At 43.7% G+C, this 18,658-nt stretch overlaps 1 protein-coding gene across 1 annotated transcript in view; it reads left to right on the forward strand.

Annotated features, from left to right (window-relative positions):
• The window catches only part of LOC144587410 (uncharacterized), a 32,769-nt gene extending 14,111 nt beyond the window's left edge, over nucleotides 1-18,658 (forward strand). Inside the window, 3 exon segments of the mRNA XM_078387999.1 lie at nucleotides 274-353; nucleotides 624-2,367; nucleotides 16,646-18,658. Coding sequence (XP_078244125.1) covers nucleotides 274-353; nucleotides 624-2,367; nucleotides 16,646-18,209 — 3,388 coding nt within the window. The 3' untranslated portion in view covers nucleotides 18,210-18,658.

Below are 18,658 nucleotides of genomic sequence, written 5' to 3' on the forward strand. Positions count from 1 at the left end.
TTACATTCTTTTGTTGTAATTATTTGTAGTTGTGACTTTAGAATTGCTTTTCTTAAACACCCACCCATTTTCGATTCTTTTGTTAGGATCTCCTACTGTGAGATCTTACCTACAGTAATATTGTCGTAAGCTTATTAAAATTGGCTCTCCTAAAATCTAGCCTCCCTGTGTGGTTTATGCTCACCTTTAGCTATTGTTACTTCATCCAGTAAAGACCACTAGCTAGAACCAATTCAAGAATAGCTAACAGTTTCTTCCTCCTCCTTTGTGTAGGAGGAAAGTGTCAGCAATACAAGCCAGGAGCTTCTTAGAAGTCCATGTTTGGCAGAATGTAGCACCCCAAAGGTATCAGGGTAACTAACTGCTAATTACATCATGTATCTTTGACAATTCTTACTGTTTCTTTTACAGAGGCTTCACCTGCATCTTTTTAATTGGGCTTCTTAATTGGGTGTTAGACTCCAACCATCACATTCCTTTCATTTTTAACCACAATTATTTTAATGCTGTTCATGCAGCTGAGAAGCCTATCCTCCTCTATTTCTGTGTGGGAATATATGTTTTTAATTATACCATCTTTTTTATTAAAGGACCTTTCTCTCTTTCTCTCTCTGTCTCAAAAGGTGGCCACAAACAGGCTGATCAGCATTATAAGGAGCCATCTGTTCAATTGGTGAAAAGAATTGAGAGTGAAGCTCAAAAAGAAAATAAGAAATGTTCAAAAGGAGTTAAAAAAGAGAAGGGAAGCCACCCAATGAAGGGTGAAAAGGAATTGGCAGCTTCTAAGGGTGTTGATCCCAGTGAAAGCCTGATCATCAAGGAAAAACCCAAAGGAGAACAAAGCAGAAAGGATTCCTTCATAGGAAAAGCATTCAAATGTACCTCAGACAGAGTAGACCCAGTAGAAAAACCAAATCAGTGTGTAGACCACGGAGACAGCATCCGTGTAAGCTGCAGTCCTCTTTCACATGAAACAGCCGAGAGAGGGGAGAAAGAGTATAAATGCATACAGTTTGGAAAAAGCTTCACTGCAAGCAGCAATCTTTGTATTCATGAAATGACTCACACTGAGAAGACACCATATAATTGCTTGGAATGTGGAAAGAACTTCATTGACAGTACCAGCCTTAGTTCACATAGAAGAACTCACACAGGGGAGAAACCACATAAATGTGTGGATTGTGGGAAGAGTTTCAGGCACAGCAGTAACCTTCATTCTCATCAAAGAACTCACACTGGGGAGAAACCGTATGAGTGCATGGAATGTGGAAAGAGCTTCAGTCGGAGTGGTAACCTAAGTTTACATCAAAGAACTCACACTGAGGAGAAACCATATAAATGCATGGAATGTGGAAAGAGCTTCAGACAGAGTGGTAACCTTAGGTCACATCAAAGAACCCACACTGGGGAGAAACCGTACAAATGCATGGAATGTGAAAAGAGCTTCAGTTCCAGCAGTAAACTAAATTCACATCAAAGAACTCATACAGGGGAGAAACCTTATAAATGCCTGGAATGTGGAAAGAACTTCAATGACAGTACCAGCCTTAGTTTACATAAAAGAACTCACACAGGAGAGAAACCATATAAATGCATGGAATGTGGAAAATGTTTCATTCAGAGTAGTCACCTTAGTTTACATAAAAGAACTCACACCGGAGAGAAACCATATGAATGCATGGAATGTGGAAAGAGCTTCAGTTCCAGTAGTAAACTAAATTCACATCAAAGAACTCACACAGGTGAGAAACCGTATAAATGCATGGAATGTGGAAAGAACTTCATTGACAGTACCAACCTTAGTTTACATCAAAGAACTCACACAGGAGAGAAACCATATAAATGCATGGAATGTGGATTGAGCTTCAATCGGAAGGATAACCTGAATTCACATCAAAGAACTCACACAGGTGAGAAACCATATATATGCTTGGAATGTGGAAAGAGCTTCAGTTACAGCAGTAAACTAAATACACATCAAAGAACTCACACAGGTGAGAAACCGTATAATTGCATGGAATGTGGAAAAAAGTTCATTGACAGTACCAGCCTTAGTTCACATAGAAGAACTCACACAGGGGAGAAACCATATAATTGCATGGAATGTGGGAAGAGTTTCAGACACACCAGTAACCTTCGTTTCCATCAAAGAACTCACACTGGGGAGAAACCGTATGAATGCATGGAATGTGGGAAGAGGTTCAGTCGAAGCAGTCACCTTAGTTCACATCAAAGAACTCACACTGGGGAGAAACCGTATGAATGCATGTTATGTGGAAAAAGCTTTATTCAGAGTGGTGACCTTAAGTTACATCATAGAACTCACACGGGGGAGAAACCATATGAATGCATGGAATGTGGAAAGAGGTTCAGTCGGAGCAGTCACCTTCGTTCCCATCGAAGAACTCACACTGGGGAGAAACCATATAAATACATGGAATGCGAAAACAGCTTCAGTCAGAAATTTAACCTTAGTTCACATGAAATAATTCATACAGAGGAAAAGCTATAGAAATGCTTGGCATGCAGAAGAGGTTTAAGTCTGATCAGTTACCTTAATACACATCAAAGAACATACACAGGGGTGAAACCATGTAAATGTACTGTATGTTGAAAGATCGTCAGTCAGCAGTAGCCTTAAGGAGAGAAAGCATGCACGTACGTGTAATGTGAATGGAGCTTCAAACTTCGAACTGTTAAAAGTGAACCCCAGCAAACAGATAAGTTTGCAAATAAATATAGAAATGGGGAGATCAAACAAGATGGCAGTAAACATAACCACATTGTATACCTCTTTGAAAGCAGAAGTTCAAATGGCAGTGGGTAAGACAAAAAGAGGTGAAAAAGGTCAACTCAGCCCTCCATCCTACCAAGGATGGTTAAATGAGTGCCAGCTTGGTAGGAGGCAAAGTGTTCCTTCCATTATTACGTTGTAAACCACCCAGAGCATATCTTAGGTGTTCCTGAGATGGTATGTGAGTTCAAGCAAAAGGAGCAGCAACAACAATCATGTTATGGAAAATGGATTAAGAATATTGAGAGATGAAGTTGAGCATCGAGAAAATTGTAATTGCCGTAAAAACTTCCATTTAAGGAATTTTAAACAGGGAGAAAAGACAGTGGTCTTGAGATATATAGTCCTGAAGTGCATTCAAAACCTCTGCCTGCCTGGATGTCAGAAGATTTAATTTTGAAAGAGTTCGCAGACTGGGTCCTAAGCAAGAAACGTGAATAGAGGTACACATTATAGAACAAACAGCAGTGCTCCATTCATTAAACAACATAGAGTCATAGAGTTGGAAGAGACCACTGAGGCCATCCAGTCCAACCCCCCATACTGGAACATCCTTCAAACTACTCCAAACAGATGGCTATTCAGCCTCTGCTTAACAGCCTCCAAAGTAGGAGACTCCACCACCCTTCAAGGCAGCCTATTCCACTGCCGGACAGGTCTGACCCTCAAGAAGTTCTTCCTAATATTCAGATAGAATCTCTTTTCCTGTAGTTGCTCTGTGTCCTAGTCTCTGGAGCCCTGGAAAACAAACCTGTCCTCTCAAGCTTGAAACCCATAGCTATTACTGTATGTTCCATCTCAACCTTCTTTTTGTAAGGCTTAACATTCCCAACTCCCTAAGCCACTCCTGGCAAGACATTGCTTCCAGATCTTTATCCATTTTAGTCACTCTCGTCTGGACACGTTCCAGGTTGTCAATATCATTTTTGGATTCAGGTGCCAAAAACTGGAAACAATACTCCAGGTGAGGTCTGACCAAAGCAGAATAGAATTGTACTATCGCTTCCCTCCCCCCCCCCCAAAAAAGTGGTCTGAAGCTCAACAGCAAAAACAGTAAGATCATGGCCACCGGTCCCATCACCTCTTGGCAAATAGAAGGGGAAGATATGGAGGCAATGACAGATTTTACTTTCTTGGGCTCCATGATCACTACAGATGCTGAGAGCAGCCACGAAATTAAAAGACACCTGCTTCTTGGGCGGAAAGTAATGACCAACCCCGACAGCATCTTTAAAAGAGACATCACATTGCCGACAAATGTCCGCATAGGCAAAGCTGAGTTTTTTCCAGTAGTGATGTATGGAAGTGAGAACTGGACCATAAAGGCTGACTGCCGAAGAATTGATGCTTTTGAATTGTGGTGCTGGAGGAGATTCTTGAGAGTCCCCTGGACTGGGAAGAGATCAGACCTATCCATTCTGAATGAAATCAACCCTGAGTGTTCACTGGAAGGATAGATCCTGAAGCTGAGGGTCCAATACTTTGGCCATCTCATGAGAACAGAAGACTCCCTGGAAAAGACCCTGGTGTTGGGAAACTGTGAGGGCAAGAGGAGAAGGGGACGACAGAGGATGAGATGGTTGGACAGTGTCATTGAAGCTACCAACATGAATTTGACCCAACTCCCGTGGGGCAGTGTAAGACAGGGCTTGGCGTGCTCTGGTCCATGGGGTCACAAAGAGTCAGACACGACTTAGCAACTAAATAACAATCACTTCCCTTGATCTTGACGCTATACTATTGATGCAACAAAGAATCACATTGACTTTCTTGGCAGCTGCATCACACTGCTGACTCATGTTCAGCTTGTGGTCTGCCAATACTCCTAGATCCCTTTCACAGGTCCTGTTGTCTAGCCAGATGTCTTCCATCCTATATCTGTGCAGTTCATTTTTTCTGCCTCGCTGCAGGACCTTACATTTCTCCCTGTTGAAATTCATTTTGTTAGTTTTGACTCACGACTCTAATCTGTCAAGGTCATTTTGAATTTTAATTCTGTCCTCTGGGGAATTAGCAAATCCTGCCAATTTGGTATCATCTGCAAATTTAATCAGCATACTCTATTCCTTCATCCAAGTCATTGATAAAAATGTTGAATAATACGGAACCCAGAACAGAACCTTGGGGTACATCTTTCCAGGACAAAGGGGAGCCATTTGTGATCTCCCTTTAGGTTTGTTCAGTCAACCAATTACAAATCCACCCAACAGTAGCCCTATCTATTCCACATTCTACTAGCTTCTTTTCAAGAATATAGTGAGGAAACTTGTTGAAGGCCTTACTGAAATCAAAATACAGTACAGTGGTGCCTTGCTTGACAACATTAATTCATTCCAGCGGAATCACTGTGGAGCGAAAAGAAACGAATTTTTTTAAAAAACATTGAAACACAGTGAAAACCGTTCAGTGTGTTCCAATGGGCTGAATACCTGCTCGTCCAGCGAAGATCCTGCATGCGGCGGCCATTTTCTGGTGCCTGTTAAGTGAAAAATCAGTTCTAAAAACTGGAGGGCCATTTTCTTCAGCCAGCTGCCATTTTGAAGCCCAATGATCAGCTGTTTGCTGATCGTCGTAAAGCGAAAATCAGTTCCCTAAGCAGGGAATTGATCATTGTGAAATGAAAAAAACCCATTTAAACCATTGTTTTGCAATCGCAAAAGCAATCGCAAAAACTTCAACATTAAGCAGATTTGTCGTAGAGTGGGTTAATCATCCAGCGGGGCACGACTGTATGCTACATCCACAGTGTTCCCTTCATCCACCAGGTCTGTAACTATCAAAAAAAGAGAGATCAAATTAGTCTGGCATGACTTGTTCTTGAGAAACCCATGTTGACTCTAGTAATGACAGGATTGCTTTCTAAGTAATTACAAACTGCTTAATGTTCTTCTCTACAATCTTTCCAGGAATTGATGTCAGACAAGGGTTGATAATTCTTTAAGCCTCCCCCCCTTTTGAAGATAGGGATGACATTTGCCCTCCTCCCATCTGTGGGGACTTCCCCCATTCTCCAAGAATTCTCAAAGATTATTGCCAATGGTTCTCATATTCTGCCAGTTCTTTTAATATCCTTGGATGGAATTCGTCTGGCCCAGGAGACTAAAATTCATCCAAGGTAGCCAGGTAATCCTGTACTACTTCTCGACCTATTCTGTGCTGCATTTCCCGCACTGCATTTCACCTATTCTTCCTCAGGTTGAGCACTATTTTCCTTTTTGGAAAAAACTGAGGCAAAGAAGGTGTTGAGTAGTTCTGTCTTTTCCCTGTCCCCTGTTAGTAATTGGCCATCATCTCCATGCAGAGACCCTATCATTTCCTTCTTTTTCCTTTTAATGCTCACATAACTAAAAAAAATTCCTTTTTATTATCTTTAATCTCTCTAGCAAGCCTAAGTTCGTGCTGTACTTCAGCTTTTCTTACCACCCCCCTACATGTACTGGCTATTTGGTGCTTTCCCTGTTTTTCCATTTCTTGTACATTTTTTTTTTTGCACTTAGCTAAGTTTAAATTTCTTTAGTCAACCATTCTGGTTTCTTTAGACATCTCCCATTTTTCCTTCTTGGAACAGTCTTAGATTGTACCTTTAGTATCTCAGTTCTAAAAAAATTCTCATCCATCCTGTACTCCCCTCTCCTTTAGTGCCTCCATCAACGGAATGTCAGCCAATAATTCTCTAAATTTACAAAAATTGGCTTTTTTGAAGTCTAGAATGCGTGAATGGTTTCCCATTCCCACTATATAACAAATTCCAAGAGAGCATGGTCACTCCCACTTAAGGCTCCCACCACTTCAATCTCATTAACAAGGTCCTCCTTGTTAACATACCTGAAAGGCTGTTATACAAGATCTGTTCTCATATCATCCCAGAATGCAGGGCATGCAACAATGGGATCAAATTACAAGAAACCAGATTTCACTTGAATATCCAGGAAAAAAAATCCAACTGTCCGACCAGTACAACAATTGAACTAGCTTTACCTCAAGAAGTGGTGTATGCTCTCAGCACTGGAAGCATTCAAGAGAAATTTGAACAACTACCTGGCAGATATCCTTTGATTTGTATTTGAGTAGGGGATTCGACTCACTGGACTTTCCAGCTGCATTACTCTATGAAAGGGGTTGTTGTATAAAGGGGGCAGGATTGAAATCTTCAATGACTTGGCTACTGAAACAGTTAAGTGGCACAGACAGTGGAAGCTGTTTTACTGAGTCACTTTAGAACCAAGGAATTTGGGGATTTCCCTTGAGATTGATTGGACCGGACATAAAGCTAAGATTCTAACTGCAAGAGGACAACTGCAAGATTTGTTTAAGGAGAGGAAGAGTTGGACTGAAAAAGCAGAAAAGCTGAGGAACAGATTTCTCAAAGAAATAGAATGCAGTTATGGTAGAGGAAAGCAGAAAGGGAGAAAATGTTAAAATAGAAGATTGCTTGTATAGTCCCTGGGTTGGTTCATTTTTTTACCTTTGGGGAAAGATTATAAGCAACCCAGTTACAGTATATCATACTAATTTGCTGGAGTGATTGTAAGAGCAGATTAAAAACACTTGGAATTTAAAATTTAAAAGTAAGAAACAGCTCATATAATTATAAAATAGTCTGAAAATTTTAAAAAAATCTGCATTGATATCTGTCTATATGTAAGTGTGGGCTAGGAGAACGAGGAGTTTTTGCTGCAAAAAATAGTAGCCATTGATCCCACAAATAATACTCCACATGGAACAGCTTGTTTTAATATGCAGGAGGTCAGGTGACCTTAGTGCCATCAGTTGGGTAGAGGGGAAGGGTTTGTGGAGAGCGGATGAGGACAGAGAGGGGAGAAGAAGAGCAAGGTTTTGCAGACAATTTGTTTTATACGGTTGCAATACAATCACTTAACATCCTTTAATATATACTCAAAGAAGACTGAAAGCACAGCTAACCAGTTTAGTGAGTGACACATTAGATTACTTAATTTATTTCCCAAATAAACAATACAGAATTGTGTGCGCTATTCATCAGTTGGGTACTGCTGTGTTATTGCTATAAGAAACACACGATAGAAATCTAGGGCAATATATAGGAGAGCACTTTAATGGAACAGGAGAGGGTAGCAGAAATTATAAATTTTTTGGTACCCTCTCCTGTTCCACTATATATATGGGGTAGATTTATTGAATATGTGCTAACAAAAGAAGGGAAAGTTCCAAATCAGGAATCAATGCAGTTCTGCAGAAGAGGACAATAAAGAAGAATAAAGACAATGGGAGAAGATGATTGCAGGTGGTCCCAACTAGGGTGGTGCAGAACACAATTGATTTGTATTTTGGTTTATGTGTTTTATGTTGTGGTTTGTAAATATAAAATAATTTTTTTTAAAAAAAAATCTAGAGCAATATATAGGAGAGCACTTCAGTGCAATGAAGAAATCTAAGGGAGAGGGTAACAATTTGATTTAAAATTCTCAATTTGAAATGGTAGATCAACTGTAGGATTCTGACAGCAGGCACATAATTGATCATAGGGAGACTAGGCAGCCAATAGATTACTTTTGGGTCATATGTTCTTGATACAGGCCAGGCAAAATTTATGCACAATCTTTTGTGCATAAATCAGTACAAAAGATTGTGCATACATTTTCGGCAGTTTGTGTCAGGAGAAATAATCCAGGGAGGAGATGCTAATTATCTTTTGAATATGAAAGGGGACGCAATCAAAAAATAGGGAGATGTCTGCTGGTGGAGCAAGAACTGGAAAATTATTGAAAAAGGAAGGTTTAATTGATGGATGGAGGTATTTAAATCATAAAGGTCTTGGGTCTTCTGTGATATATTCTTACATTTGATCTTTTCTAATTCCTTCATTGCTGCTGTTCTGAGTCTCAGTTGAAATAGCTTTTAACATTTTACATATTTCTAATCATTCACTGTATTTTAATCGGGATTAGACTTTCATTGTTTTTAATGTATAACTCAATGTGTTTTAAATCCTCTTTTTAATGCTGTGAGCTGCCTTGAGTCCCCTTATTGGGAGGATGGCAGCCTATAAATAAGATAAGTGAATAAATATATTGAACATCTGGTGATGTCCATGCGTAGAGCCGTTTTCTCCATGTCCCTCTTCTCACATATGTGTTGGAGTAATTGTGGTTCCAAAGGATCATTGGAAGATATGTGGATCACCTGTCTGAAGGTTAAGTCATTCTGACATGATGCAGTAGAGTGCTTGGGTGAGTTAACCCAGCAAAAAGATAGTTCCTATTGAAACTTTACTGTTCCTCTTTACCACTTCCAAGGCTGGAACCTTGGAAGCACTTACCAGGCAGCGCATATTCCTCTCCTCCTCTTTGGCTGTTCAGCCAGTTCCCAGCAGACAGTCTTGTCCGGTGTGAAACACACCAAACCTGGAAGCAAAGAGAGATGGCAAAAACCTTTGTTTGAAAAAATCACTGTTGAAAAAGCCTTCCTTGGATCATGTAGGACTGAACAGTTACCCACCGATCTTCTGTTCTGTTCTTGGGGAAGGTGCTGGAGCACGCCATGGCTTCTCAGCTTCAGGAGTTTATTTAGTTATTTATTTATTAGATTTATATCCCACTCTTCTAGACAATGTCTACTCAGGGCAGCTTACAATAAAACATATAAAACAGTTAAACCAATTTGAGTCAATGGTATTAGTATTGTTCAAGATGGGCAATGTGAAAAAAACTAAGGTAAGAAGTAAAAGTTAAGTATTGACAGGAGGGAAGGCCTGCCTAAAGAGCCAAGTCTTTAACTGACTCTTAAAAACACCCAGCGAGGGTGCCAGGCAAATCTCTGACGGCAAGCTGTTCCAAAGTCGAGGGGCCAGTGCCAAGAAGGCCTGGTTTCTTGTTCTTTCTTTCCGGGTCTCCCTCGGCATTAGGCCCCTCAGCCGTCTTTCCTGACTGTAGTGAATCGCTTGAGTAGATCTAGGTGGGAGAAGGCGTTCTGCTAGGTATCAAGGTCCTAAACCATTTAGGGCTTTATATGTCAAGATTAACACTTTGAAATGAATGGGCAACAAATGCAAGGAAGTCAGAGTGGGAGAGATAAGCTGGTATTTTCTCATCCTACTAAGAAGTCTGGCCGCCACATTTTGCACCATTTGAAGCTTCTGCATCAATCTCAATGGTAGCCCAATGTACAGCACATTACAGTGGTCTAATCTTGAGATTACGAGTGCATGGACCAGAGTTGTGAGGGTCCCGCCATCAAGATAGGGACGCAGCTGGGGAATCTGCCACAGATGGAAATAAGCGGAGTGGACCACTGACGCCACCTGGGTTTCCATGGTAAGCACCTGATGCAGATGTACTCCCAAGCTGCAAACCTTTTCACGGTGAGTCACCGCTCCAAAAGAGGGAGTTTCCCAAACCATCAATGGAGGGGCCACCCACCATCAGTGTACTGATGACATGAGGTACCACACCCCCTGATAACCCCACCCAGTGGCCTCATATAGATATTAAACAGCATTGGGGAGATAATTGAGCCCTGCAGAACCCCATAATTGAGACTCCACAGGGCTGAAACACTTCCCAAGCTGTACTTAGAGGGTGGTCCTCCAAGAAGGATTGGAGCCCGGCTAATGCCTGTCCACTGATTCCCAACTTCGAGAGCCTCCCCAGGAGGATGCCGTGGTTGGCTGTATCAAAGGTGGTTGAGATATTGAGGACCAAAAAGACATTTTGCCCCTGTCAGCCTCCCTTAGCAAATCATCCAATAGTGCGACCAGTGCTGTTTCTGTGCCATGCCACGGCCTTAAGCCCGACTGGAACAGATCCAGGGCATTGGTTTCATCCAAAAGAGCCTGAAGCTGATCAGCTACCACCTTCACCACTTTACTGAGGAAGGAAACATTGGCGACAGGCCTATAATTGCCTATATCTGGCTTGTCCAATGCGCGGCCCAGGCTGACTTCTAATGCGGCCCAGTGAAGGTCCTGCACCTCCCACAACGTTGTGCTAGAATGCAAAAAAGAGGAGGCAGGGACAGCAGCAACTCCTGGAGCCAGAAAGCTGTAGTGCAGCAGGGCAATCAGCCTGAGCTGGAAAGATGCAGTGAGGGGAAGGGGGAGAGGGAGGAGCTGCCCGCCCGCCTGTGGAGTGTGTGTTGGATGCCAAATCCACCCCGCAGCTCAGCCAACTCAGTGCATGGGGAGAGGGAAAGCAGGTAGCCGAGCTGCTCACGCCGTTGCTGCCCAGAGTGAGGGACGAAGTCAGCCAATGGTTCGTCTGTCCAGTTGCCAGGCTTTGGGTTTTCCGGCCAAGCGGGGAGAAAGACTGGCAAAAGGCTGAATGTAAATAGAAACTTCAGAGTTTCTACTTGGGAAGCCAGGGCTCTGTCTTCTGCAGCCTAGTCCTCTCGTGCTGCTAACTTTCCAGCCCGGCTAGGAAGGAAGCAGCGCAGAGATAAGAGTGGAGCGCAGGAGATAAGAGCCCGGTGGAGAGGGGTCTTGAATTTGCCCAGCTCTGTGGTGAGTTAATAAGGGATCTTAAATAACCCAGGATGGGTCATCCAGGTTTTAAAAATAACCCCTGGCCAAGGGACCCACATGTGGGGGGCTGTTTTATTTTACAGTCATGTCATCTTGTGGTTGCTGCACAATGCAGTAATCACATTGATTATTAAACCAAGCTTTCTAAAAGTCCTTTTTTTAAACATTCCAGCATGGCTTCTGAAATGTCAAAAAATGAAAACAAACACAAAGAAAAATTACAGATGAAGGAAGAGTGTTCCAAGAAAAGTGGACAGATGAATACTATTTTGCTGAGTACAATAGTAAAGCAGTCTGCTTAATTTGCAAAGAAATAGTGCAAGTTTTTAAAGACTACAATTTCAAAAGGCATTACATGACAAGATATGCTGAGAAATTTGCTGTGTATAAAGGAATGTGTTGTAAAAACAAAATCGCTGAACTGAAAAAAAAACTCATCTCAACAAAATTATTTTTAAAAAAGTATCGATTCAATCAGATTCTATTGTCAAAGCCAGTTATGTGGTTGCACACAAGATAGCCAAACATTCAAAACCATATTGTGATGGTGAGTTTATTGAGTGCATGGAAGATGTAGCTGATATAATTTCCCTCTTTCCCCCCCCAAACACGAGGGGGTTCCCCCAAAAGTCCAGATCCCCCCCCCACCTTCTGCAAAATTAGAAAAGGGGCTTTTATGGCTGGGTGGGAAAGGGGGGGCTTGGCAGGAGGAGGAAGAAGAAGGGACTGAGAGAGATAAGCAGGAGGGGGGCAGAAGGGGGGGCTGAGGCAAAGGGGAGGGAGGGGGCTGAGGCAGGCAATCAGAGAGAGAGAGACTGTCCTTTTCGGATGGTTGAGGAGGTTTCGCTTCTGCTACTCATCTAGGCATCAGGAGAGAGGAGGGCAAAAAAATTTGAAAGGGTGAGGGAAATCCACTTAATTGGAGCCCCCCCTTTTTTTTATTGCTCCCCACCCACGGGGGGGGGCATCCTCTGTGAAGCAACACCAGGAAAACCCGAATGGAGCTTCCTTATATTTCTTTTTCTTTTTTAAGTCGAGGAATTGCTCTCTGGCCTTGCCAGTTCCCCCATTCTGGATTGGGAGTGTGAACCCTCTGCCTCTTCTGTCCCGGCCTGCAGAAGGGAAAATATTTTCAACCCTTTTTCCTCAGGGTTTCCCTGTTTCAGCTGCAGCCTGTGAAGGGAAGGCGGGAAAGTGCTCGGGGCCTCCAGTTGAAAAGGGAGGGCGGAGGGGGGGGGTCTCGGTCCAGGGCCTCGCTCCCCTCCCCCCTTGTCTGCCTCTCCTGTCCCGACACCGGCGCCCCCTCACCCCTCCGCAAGAGGGAGGCGGAGACCCCGCTGGGACTCGCGTTCGCCCTCATCCACGTTTATGAGCATCCGCGGAGAGGATCTCCCTTGCCCATTGTGACGGGGTGGGGTCCCTCCTGTATAGCAAAGGACTCGGCAGCCCCTCCTCTTTGCCTCCCCTTTGAAGAAACCACCACCACCACAGGCGATGGTATTCGCCCGGCCTCAGACTGCAGGAGCGGAGGAGGTGGGGCCTGGCTTGAGTGACGGGTGCTTGGCTCCTTCCCTCCCTCGGTCCTCCTTCCCCCCTCCTCTCGGGCGAAGGGGGACCGGAAGCGGCTGCTCCTTCCTGCCCACTCTATGGTCGCCTGTGGCGGGAGAGAGCGCGCTTGGCTAGAGGTTCCTGCTCCGCCTGCTCGTCTCTGGAGCTGGAAGGAGGTCGGACACGGGAGGAAGGGGGGGGTCGGGCTGAGGAGGGGGGGCAGAAGGGTGGGTGGGGGTCTCCTCGTTTGGCAGGGACGCCCAGGGAAACTGCTTTTGGGGGGGGATTCCTCCTTGGGGAGATTCAGAAGGGAGGGGTGCCAGGACCCTACCCTTGGAGACCATGGAGTGCCTCCCCCCGCCCGCAGCATGCCTCCTCCGTGCAAGGTAGCAGGTCCCCCGCGGGTGGAAACCGGGCGGGGGGGGATAATCGTGCTCTTTCCTGCGGAGATTACCCCCCCCGCGCGCGCGCGCGTCGGTCCTGCGAATCCTGCATGGACTGGGGTGTGTGAAAATGGCGGTGGTGGTGGGAGGCGAGAGGAAGGCACTCTCTCTGCCCTGCCCCCACCCTTGCTTTACTTCGAAAACCAAAGTCAGGAGACACCTTGTGGGTGGGGGTAAGAAGGCTCTCCTTTTTCCCCCCATCGGGCAGGAAAGCAAGCCTGGTGGGAGGGAGGAAGAGGAGGGGGGAGGAAGAGGGCGGCCAAGGGGGAAAGGAGGAGGAAGAGTGTGCCGTAAGGGGAGAGGAGGAAGGTGGGGAGGAGGAGGAGGAGGGGAGCAAGGGGGAGGAGAAGAAAGAAAAGGGAGGGAACAAGGAGAGGAGGAGGAGGAAGAAGAGTGGGGGGCAAGGAGAGGGGAGGAGGAAGTGGGGGCAATGGGGAGAGGAGGAGAAAGAGTGGAGGGAAGCAGGGGAAGGAGGAGGAAGTGTGGGTGGGCATGCGTCGCCTTGGCTCCAAATGCAGGGAAATGAAACAGGCCCCGGGGGGGGGGGGAGGGATGAGAAAGGGAAATGGCCAAAGAAGATCCCGGGGAATCCACTGGGCAGTTGAAAGATGGGGAGGGGAGAGATCTGTCTGAGGGTGGTGGATGATCATTTAGGGGGGGTAGGAAAGGGCTTTAGGTTGGCTGGGATCTCTATTTAGCTTCCAATGAGAAAGGTGTTCAATGGGGGAACCTCTGGGCCAAAGCCACAGCAGGACAGGGGGCTCCCCAACAGACTGACTAACCAGCTTCAGGAGAGGTGGTTTTTTTCCGAGGAGGCAGAGATTTGAATCCGGGTCTCCTGAGTCTTGGTCCTGTCCACATTGGCACTCCATTGCCACTCTGAAAAGAGCTCTTGAGGGGGTCTGGGGGAAAAATGAACATATATAAAAACAAAAAAACCTTTGTATGATTATGCAGTCAATACTTTGTGTTCCTTCCCCCCCTTTGATCCCTGGCTCTCCTTTTTTATTTATTTATGTCTGCATAAATGATTGAACACTAACTAAAAGATGAATTCAGCTAAACATGGGCTGAACAGCAACTACCAGGTGGATCCACAGTTGGGTAGAACATTGTACTATTGAAGTTCTTAACTCTTTGTCAGACTGGGAGGAGATAAGAAACGGGGTATGAGAGGGCTCAGTCCTACCTCAGTAGCACTTCATGGAAGTAGGAGTCTGGAAAGGTTTCAGCTCACAAGCTGAAGATGAGCTCACTGTGTCATGCTATTGAAAGAAAGACCAAAGCTGCTTTAGGCTGGAGAATAAAAGTATCCTATCTTAAGCCCTATGAAGTACTAGGCTCCCTCTTTTCTGCACTGTTGAGGCCTCTCTTCTAGAGTACTGTGTCCTCTCTTAGACAGAGCCCTTGAAGAAGGCAAGGTAAAGGTTCCCCTTGACATTTAGTCCAGTCGTGTCCAACTCTAGGGCTCATCCCAGTTTCCAAGCCATAGAGCCAGCGTTTTTCCAAAGACAGTTTCCGTGGTCACGTCGCCAGTGCGACTAGACATGAACGCCAGTACCTTCTCACCAAGGTGGTACCTATTTGATCTACTTGCATTTTTAACATGCTTTCAAACGCTAGGTTGGCAAGAGCTGGGACAAGTGACGGGAGCTCACTCTGTTCCGTGGATTCAATTTTACTACTGCTGGCCTTCTGACCTTGCAGCACAAAGGCTTCTGTGGTTTAACCGCAGCACCACCATGTCCCTTCTTGAAGGAGGAGGCAGTCAAAGTGGATATTTCGGAAGAGGCCAAGAAAGAGGATCAGGAGCTGGAAACCAAACCATAGGAGGAAAGACGGAACAATATGAGCTTCTTTAGCGATGAGAATAGGGGACTTAAAGGCAGCCTTATCACTTTTCAAATCCTTGTCTAATATAACAACCAAATCAGGTTGTTAGCTACCATGAGGTTCGGGGAATCATTCTCTGTCCTTTCCCCACACAACATCAGACATAGGCTCAATCAAGACAGTTAACAATTAGTTCTTTTCATCTCATAGCAGCGTATTTCCCCCTTTAATAAAGGACAGGTTCAAAACTTCACTTTTCGGATTCCATTCTGTTCATTGCAGTCTCCTCTGGCTCAACCAAATTAGCAACAGTAACATCAAATCGCCCACCACGCGAATAGAAGTAACCTCAGCACCCATACATTGCTTTATTGGTGAAAGATCCAGCTCAGGTTGGATTCCCATATTTAACAGCCCGGATCACTGCGAACCTGGAGAGGCACCTGGTTCTTCCCATAATTGGTGTTGGAGGAATCTTGACATGGTCTTGTTTCTCTATTTATTAGCTTCCCGAGCAAAACTTACCCTTTATTTTGTTTGGTCTCTTTCTTCCGTTTTTCCCAATAAAGGAGACTTTCTCACCGGCTCATAGAATATTATTTTCAATTTTAAAATATGTCACCAATTAAATAAATATAAATAAAATAAAATAAATAAATAAATAAAATATTTGTAATTCAAGTAAACAGAGGATCCAAAAGGTTTGACAATTCAGATACCTTTTGAACATTTCTCATACGTTGGTTTTCCTAACCACACGAATAGTGCTAACATGGATCACCTATTCATTTTTCTCTTTCAAGCATAATGGGAAGGCTTGAGAGTTTACCCTGCTAATTTTTTGCTTTCCTAGCTATGTCAGCCTGCTTCTGAAAAGTAAAGTGATTCTGAAAGGTTTTCTGCCCCTTATGTTTCACTGAGAAAAGAAAAAGAAGAAATGTTATGATTTCCACAAACCAAATGTTCTGGATGCTGCTTTTCATTGGACTCTGCAGATAAATTGGAATTAAGCCATAAGGATAATTTCCCTTTTCTTCTGCTGGCCTTGGTGCTCCTTTTGTGTTTTTCCCTCCCTCATGTCAGTCAAAGACCAAGAAAATACATCAGCAGAATTTCCTTCTGTTGTCCCTTCTATGTTGCAGTACTCCTTCATCTCTCTTTTTTTCTCCATCAGGTAACAAACAGGACAATTGGATGTCTATGGAGCTAATAGTTCTTTCAGGGGAAAAAACACCCAACAGTGAAGCAGGAAAAGAAAAAAATTACACTGTTAAAAATCTTCAGCTTCTTCTGTTGATGTTTCTGCACTTCTCATCATTTGAAAAATACCAAGAGGAAAAAGTAAGGAGAATATGTTCAATGGACTGATAAGCATTGATGTGTACCTTGGGTTACAGTAGAACTGGAAGAGTCCACTCAGAGGAGAAACAAAATCAAGTAACAGAGCAGCACCATGTATAATAATTGTATTCCATGGAAAACACCCTTGAGAGGGGAGAAAGAGTATAAATGCATGGAATGTGGAAAGAGCTTTAGCCGAAGCACTCACTTCAACAGTCATCAAAAAATTCATACAGAGGAGAAACCATATGAATGCATGGAATGTGGAAAGAGCTTCAGTCAGAGTGGTAACTTTAGTGTACATAAAAGAACACACACTGGGGAGAAACCACATAAATGCATGGAATGTGGAAAGAGCTTTAGTCAGAGTAGTCACCTAAGCTCACATAAAAGAACACATACAGGGGAGAAACCATATGAATGCATGAAATGTGGAAAAAACTTTAGTCAGAGTGGTACCCTTAAGGCACATCAACGAACTCACACTGGGGAGAAACCACATAAATGCATGGAATGTGGAAAGAGCTTTAGTCAGAGTACTCACCTATACTCACATCAAAGAATTCACACAGGGGAGAAACCACATAAATGTTTGGAATGCGGAAAGAGCTTCAGTGACCACAGTAGCCTTCGTAGACATGAAAGAATTCACACTGGGGAGAAACCATATAAATGCATGGAATGTGGAAAGAGCTTCAGTGTCACCAGTTCATTCAGGAGACATCAAACAATTCACACACTGGAGAAGCCATATATATGCATAGAATGTGGAAAGAGCTTCAGTGTCACCAGTTCACTCAGGAGACATCAAACAATTCACACACTGGAGAAGCCTTATAAATGCATGAAATGTGGAAAGAGCTTTAGTCAGAGCAGATACCTGAGTTCCCATCAAAGAGCTCACACAGGTGAGAAACCCTATAAATGCATGGAATGTGGAAAGAACTTCAGTCAGAGAGGTAACCTTAGTAAACATCAAAGAATTCACACAGGACAGAAGCCACATGAATGTTTGTCATGTGGCAAGAGGTTCAGTCACCATAGTAGCCTTCGTAAACATCAAAGATCTCACACAGGGGAGAAACCCTATAAATGCTTAGAATGCGGAAAGAGTTTCAGTGACCACAGTAGCCTTCGTAAACATCAAAGATCTCACACAGGGGAGAGACCCTACAAATGCATGGAATGTGGAAAGAGCTTCAGTGTTAACAGTACACTTAAGATACATCAAAGAATTCACACACTGGAGAAGCCATATAAATGCATGGAATGTGGATTGAGCTTTGGTTACTTAACTAGCTTTCGATCACATGAAAGAACTCACACTGGGGAGAAACCCTATAAATGCATGGAATGTGCAAAAAGCTTCAGCTCGAGTAGTAGCCTTAGTTCCCATCAAAGAGCTCACACAGGTGAGAAGCCCTATAAATGCAAGGAATGTGGAAAGAGCTTCAGTCAAACCAGTAGTCTACATTCACATCATAAAACTCACACAGGGGAGAAACCTCATGAATGTATGGCATGTGACAAGAAGTTAAGTGACCATAGTATCCTTCACAGACATCAAAGATCTCCCACAGGGGAGAAATCCTATAAATGCTTGGAATGCAGAAAGAGCTTCAGTGACCACAGTAACCTTTGTGAACATCAAAGATCTCACACATGGGGAAAACCCTAGAAATAGTTGGAATGTAGAAGGAGCTTCAGTCACAGCAGTAACCTATGTTCACATGGAAAATATCACACAAGATAAACTGTATACAGTCAACCCTCGACTGTTATGAACATTTTGACTTATGAACTCTGATAGGAAAATATGGACTTGCGAACTTGGATTCGAGTTAAGAACAGAAAAAAAAGTGCAGGCAAGGCAGGGAAAGCGGGAAATTTGAACTTCCAATTAGCGAAGAGGCTGCTTGTCTGCTTCCTCGCTCATCCAAGCGGTTAGAGAGTGGGAAGAGAGACCAGGGACTGCCTGGTATTGTCATTTTTAAATGTAAAATTTAGTTTAAAAGGTGCTTTGCTTGGGTAAAAGGGAGCTCGGTTTGAGTTAAAACCTGCTTGGGTAAAACCGTGCTTGGTTGCTTTAAAAGCTGCTTGTTTTGATTTAAAAGGTGCTTGGTTGAAAAGGTGCCTGTTTTGGTGTAAAAGGTGTTTGATTTTTAAAGTGTTCTTTTTTAAATAGTGTTCATTTGTTCCCTC

This window comes from Pogona vitticeps, chromosome 2 (assembly GCF_051106095.1).
Source record: "Pogona vitticeps strain Pit_001003342236 chromosome 2, PviZW2.1, whole genome shotgun sequence".
NCBI classification, from domain to species: domain Eukaryota; kingdom Metazoa; phylum Chordata; class Lepidosauria; order Squamata; family Agamidae; genus Pogona; species Pogona vitticeps.